We start from the raw sequence: 6,269 nt of genomic DNA on the forward strand, positions 1-6,269 counted from the left end.
TGATTCTATAATTTTTTCAGTTTTAACATTATATTATTGAGGCGTCCCCCCTTTTCAACAAGCGCCCTAAGCGTATCAAGTCACATACCCCTAACACCGGTTCTGTGTATATTTTAAAACTTAATCCCGTTAAATATTAAATAAAAATATATCTTCCTATTTTGTATAAACTTATTACTGTGAAAAAAAAACAGTAAAGGTGTAGTAAAATTCTTATTTTTATGTTTACTCGAAAATACTCGCTGTGTATACGTAATATACTGTATTATTAAGTTGTTTAAAATAATAAATACTATATAAATTTAATGCCTTAAATTGGTTTTACATTTCAACAATTAACTTTTAATATTAGTTTTTTTTTTTGTAATAGTAAGATATTTCCTCTTAAAATTCTTTTAGTCAGGTTATACATTTCTATTTCAATCAAAACTATATAAATGCATTATGTAACATGCACGAAATAAAAAAAAAAATCCACTACATGATTGATTTATTATATTTTTCTCCAAGGTATAATTTTTGTTTTCCAATTGCACACTCCATTGGTATATATAAATTATTTTTGTTTATAAATGCCAGTACTCAATTAGCATTTAAGTATGGGACTCAATTAAGTTGAACACTTGATCCTTGTTATAAAAACATATTCGTAGGCTTGTAGAGTATATTATGTAGACACATACCATCAACAACGTGGATCACAGATTTCTGTACTACACGTACGTGTGTCGTGCAGTCAAATGCTAAAAAGTAATCAATAATTTAAAAAACAGTATTTGTTGTGGTATATTTTCTAGAAGTTGGTGTCGTCGTTGTCAGTTATAGACGTCCCCCATAGATAAATTAACAAATTATGTATCAGGTATCTATTACGATCACGGCTGTTGATGCTAAAAAGTACAACACAAGTCACATGATATAAATCGTCTTCATTTTACAGACACGAACAGTGTAACGTACATCGTAAAATTTGTAGTAGGTCAAAGGAATAAAAATGTAAAAAAATCGAACCGGAAGGGGTCATAATAAAGACATTCGATGATAGTCCAAACAAACACTCCTAATAGCGAGCGATTGACGAGTGTACCGTACTACCGTGTGCGTGAGCGACGAGCGTTGATGTTGATAAGTGATAACCGATTTATCAAAATATTATTATTTACGTACGGATACGTCAGTGATTACGATAATCAAACCGTAAACATTGCACCATAGCGGTGCGTTTTTTTCGCAACGGTTCGAGCAAACGAATTTCACGACCGAGCACCGACATAGATAACAATATCGTATCATAGTTTCGATCGCGGAGTGGATAACTACTGTTACTGTGTATAATCTTATGATTGTTGCCGAAATGTACGGCCTGGCTGGCGGCTACGACTTACTTTGGTATAAGAAATCAACTAGCGTCGCGCGGCTTTATCGCTACATTCGTAGCACAACGAGGTATCGGTAAGTTATTGTCGACATAGACATCACGATAACGTGTGATTTTAAATTTAAACAAGTGTGAAAGCTACGGTAGTGGTTTGAATTTTATAGTCAAACGTTTAGGGCTCAACATTTTAAGCAGCAGACAGTATTTTTTTATTTGTTAATTCCACATCAAACATAATTGTTGGTACATGTTATTGTAAGTATATTATGTTGTTTAACTGTAGAGCCGGTAGTCCAATGTTCTAAGTAATTCACATATTAATTTAAAACTAAAATATGACAACAGATCAAAGAATTGTTGGAATTCTTGTTCTTCAATGTAGTTAATTTGAATTATTTAAATTTATACCAATTTAAAATCCATGGCTAATCAATTTTGATGTTTTTTTATTCGATAAAATTTATATTTTGCCTGCTAGGTTTCAAAATTGTTACATAAATTATTACGTAATAATTCAACAACCTATTGCTTGTTTATGTTAATTTTTGGGTTTCTGTTTTGGTTTAATCAGGTTATGTTGTTACTTTTTAAGATTTATGTGATATTATGCGTTCAAAATGATAAAATGTATTCTATAAAAGTATATAGGTACAAGTCTAATACAATGATATAAAGATAGCCATCAAACACTATGAAAAGATTTATAAGAACTGTACAACCCAAAAACGTGTAATAGTTCCATAAAAATGATTATAATAAAAATAATAAGGCAGAGTTTTAAAATGTATAAAATTCTAATAATCTAATAAAATTACATTAGTGACATTAGACCATATTTGAAACTATAGATCATAACTACTTAATTGAATTATTTAAAACACTTAATTTAACAGGAATGTACTATAATTGTTATTATTGTCTGTTTATTTACAGTTAAAAATTAATAATTCAAGTCGGATAATCATTCATATTTAATAATGCTTCACAAAGTTGTGCATTTCAATTTGAATAAAATTGGTTTTGTACAAAATATTTATCAAACATGTTGTTATTGTGGAACATTTAACATAAACAATGATGTAACAAAATTTTTTCAACATAATTTAGGTATTTATTATTTTATAACATATTTACAGTGACAGTGTAAATTTATTTCATATGAGCTAAAACATTTGATAGAAAAATTAAAGTGATAAATAAATAAATAATTTAAGTTTTATTACAAATATATTTACATAATATACCTAATTAAGGTATCCTTAACTTAAAAATAAAATAATTTTATGATTTCTAAAAAAGTTGATGCTGTCATTGTTTATTTAAAAATCATAATTTATTGATCAAGATTTTATTTTCATTAATTGCTATTATTTTTAGGTTTACCTGAAAATGAAGTCCGGAGAATCATTAAAAAGTATCCATCATTTAATAATGATTCGTATTCTTCACTATCTGACAACTTTTCTTTATTAATGGTATTATTATTTGTAATAGAAAACATTTTACATTCAAATAAATTTTTTAAGAGATTTGTATAATTATAATATATTTATTAATTAGTTAACCTATCTATATGGTATTACTATTAATATTATATGAACACGTTCGCTGCGGCTCAGTTTTATACATATATTTCAGTGCTGGTCAAATTTACATTTTTTTTTTTTTTATAACACCCAATAGGAAAAGAAAAAATTTGAGGCACGGATTGCATAGACTTATACAGTAATATATACTGAAAAGTGCTGATGAATAAAATAAGATTAAAACGCAATGTTGGCCAAATTGAAAATAGTTGAAAATGAATGTAAAAATGATGCCTTAAGGCGTCATCTGCATATGGAAAAGATCGAAATGATGCCTTAAGGCATCACTCGTAGCAAACGTGTTAAGCAAATAAATACAATTAATTATAACTGTTGTTTTAAGAAGTTAATTCAAAATTTTTATTTTTGATTAAAAAAAGTGAGATACTTTGAAAATTGTTATCAAATTGAATTATTATAGGTAGTTTCTAATTATATTAAATCTGTGAATATTTGTTGATTAAGTTTTTTTTTTTTTTAATTATGGACTATATTTTTTAGAGTTTTGGGTTTTCCAAAGATGATATTCTCAAAAAAATTCAAGTATTAACACTTCATTCAATCACTATTAAAAATTATACTATGCTTTTGGAAGAAGGAGGTTTTATTAAGAATAAAATTGATTCAAAAGTATTATTAAGGTAGTTTATTATGTGTTTGTTTTTTTATTGTACAGTATAAATAATAGGTATTGCTATTTTTTTAATTTTTTTTGATGCTCATATTTTTAAACTTGTTATAATTTCATTTACTATTCATCTTATTTCTTAAATACTTTTTGTACACAATATCAGTGTTTTTTGTTACTCATAGGATTTTCAAATTTAAATATTTATATTTGCTTTCTTTTTTACTGGTAGTTTGTTATTTAAAAAAAAAATTAGTTATTGGTTTAGCATTAAATACAATATTTATAACTAATGTAATTTATTTTTTGTTATAGATTTAAATTTATATCAAAAAAGTCTATTCAGTCATTAAAAAATGAAAACTACATTTATAAACATATCGATGTTGGACATCATATATTGTCATTTATTAAATTTCCAACTGGATTATATCCAAAAACTTGTGATGAGTCTCTTTCATGGAATCAGGTTCAGAAAAATATATTTAAATTATACATTGAATGGAAAATTAAAATGAATGTGGAACACTTAAAACATGCACAAACAGTTTACCACAGATTATATAATAAAAGTTACAGACTTATGGATAAAAGTATCGATATTTTACTTAATGAATTTAATTTTACTGAAGAAAAGGTAAATATTTAATTTATCAGTTAAAATTTAGTGTATATAAGTGTATTTATTTTGTATAGATTAGAAGACATTCTTATTTAATACACAGTGATCCTGACAATACACGAGCGATTTTAGATAACTTTAAAACTCTTTGTGGAATGGATGTAAAATCAATTTTAAGTAAGCATCCCAAAATAATTATTACTCCATGGAATACAATTGGACAGATTAGAAAACATTTTGAGGTATTTGAATAATATATAAAAAATATAATTGCATAAATAAATTAGTATGTTATTTTGAAAATTGTCAAAATAAATATTAAGATAAACTGTCTATGGTTGATAAAATAAATTATTAATTTAATTAATTTGTATGATGAATAATGGACTCTTTACATGCTCAAAAATCAACAAAATATTTAATAAAACAAATAGTACAACTCAATAAATAACATACTAATTTTTTTTTAGTCATGAATTCAGAATCGTCATGTTATACATATTGGATGTCCCATCTGTATTTTTTGAATCCCGAACTAAGCGTGACTGCTTAGCTTAAATTTTATAGATTATGCACTTGTAAAACAGAGACAACAAATTAATGTGGATGTAACATGCTCTTAATGTAAAATATATCTGTTTAAAGAATTATAAATGTAGTATTTTTGTATAACAGGATTTTGGAATTCCCGAGTCTTCATTAGCTAAAGCACCAGAAATCTATACATTAGGAAGTAATACTATTTATGAAAGATTATGTAAATTAAAAGAAACACCAGAGTTGGCATCATTTATAAACAATCCACAAGTTGCTAGACTCATTTATTACTATACAAAAGTAAATTTACGTTTGAAGTATTTACAAAGCAAAAATTGTTTGTCATTAAATTTATTAGTTACAAACAATTATTCATTTAACAGGTTCTTACATAACTCTTTATATTTTTGTATAATTTTATAGTTTACTATTTAATAGTATATAGTTAATTAATTTTATTGTATTTAATAGATTTAATTGCAATGGCAACGACAAAGGAAAAACCAATGATATAATGATATATTTGACAAAAGAATTGGGAGAAGACAAAAACAAGTTACGATCATTATTAGAACGTCATCCATATTGGCAGTATATTTCATTGTTAACAATACGAAAATCTTTTGAGTTTCTAAAAAAAAATAATTTCACAAAGAACCAATTATACCATTGCTCACAGATTTTACTGTATCCAGTGTAATATAACTGTTTGAAAAGTTTAATATTATTTTTTAATTATATTTATTGAATTTTTAGACATAAAATTAAAGATTCATTGGTATCCACTGAACAAATGAAGAACGTCTCCTATCTACGAAATGCGTCTGGATCTATCAAATCTGAATATTTATTACCATTAGTACTATATAATTTGGAAAAGGATTATCATTTTTCAGGCGATGGTGTTTGGAGCACCAATGAGAAAACTGAAAAAATGCAACTATCAGATACTCCTAAAGCCACGTTTGAGGATACAGAAGAATTGGATCATGAACCATCTACTAAATTACTTTGATAGATTTTTTGTTTAATTAAAAACGTGTTTATAGTAATCAAGTTAGCTGTTAAATTATAAGTTTAAACATGATTACATGACAAATTCTAACATAAAATATGTTAATTTGTTCTTTAAATTGTTGTAGTATTAATTCGTTGGAATTTATGATGCTTAATGATAATTTATAATAAGATAATATAACTCGACTTTAAATTAATGCAATTATTTATTAAGTAATTATTATTCATTTAAAAATTAAAGTATAATAAGTAATAACTATTTGACAAAAAAACATAGATAACATTCTCACCTTTAAGTTTGATAATAGGTCATTTCTTTTAAATATTTAAGCTTAATATACAAAATTTTAATTACTGAACATTTATTTTGATATAATTTGTGTTAGTAAGACGTCATATGATTACAATATCCTTTTAATTATTTGAACTCTTTATAACTCATAAAATAGAAATTTTTTGTATATTATTTATCTGATAATATTTTTAATTTGTTATGATTTT

The 6,269-nt window shown here is 25.3% G+C and overlaps 1 protein-coding gene across 1 annotated transcript; it reads left to right on the plus strand.

The window, feature by feature from the left end:
- The first annotated feature begins 2,355 nt into the window (after positions 1 to 2,355).
- LOC112592463 (transcription termination factor 5, mitochondrial) lies at positions 2,356 to 5,950 on the plus strand. The gene is made up of 8 exons (XM_025336518.1): positions 2,356 to 2,485; positions 2,756 to 2,853; positions 3,466 to 3,605; positions 3,908 to 4,229; positions 4,289 to 4,456; positions 4,890 to 5,134; positions 5,223 to 5,447; positions 5,508 to 5,950. The coding sequence occupies exons 1-8, from the start codon at positions 2,356 to 2,358 to the stop codon at positions 5,764 to 5,766; spliced, it is 1,587 nt and encodes a 528-aa protein (XP_025192303.1). The 3' UTR covers positions 5,767 to 5,950.
- The last annotated feature ends 319 nt before the right edge of the window (positions 5,951 to 6,269 follow it).

This window comes from Melanaphis sacchari, unplaced genomic scaffold, assembly GCF_002803265.2.
Source record: "Melanaphis sacchari strain LSU unplaced genomic scaffold, SCAv2.0 Contig177_pilon_pilon, whole genome shotgun sequence".
Classification (NCBI taxonomy): Eukaryota; Metazoa; Arthropoda; class Insecta; order Hemiptera; family Aphididae; genus Melanaphis; species Melanaphis sacchari.

Bases quoted from the DNA above. Each gene is read 5' to 3' on its own strand.
- LOC112592463 (XM_025336518.1), top strand. From the start codon at position 2,356: ATGCTTCACAAAGTTGTGCATTTCAATTTGAATAAAATTGGTTTTGTA. The intron at 4,457-4,889 runs GTATTTGAATAA...TTTGTATAACAG, and splicing joins AGATTAGAAAACATTTTGAG to GATTTTGGAATTCCCGAGTC. The intron at 5,135-5,222 runs GTTCTTACATAA...TGTATTTAATAG, and splicing joins AACAATTATTCATTTAACAG to ATTTAATTGCAATGGCAACG.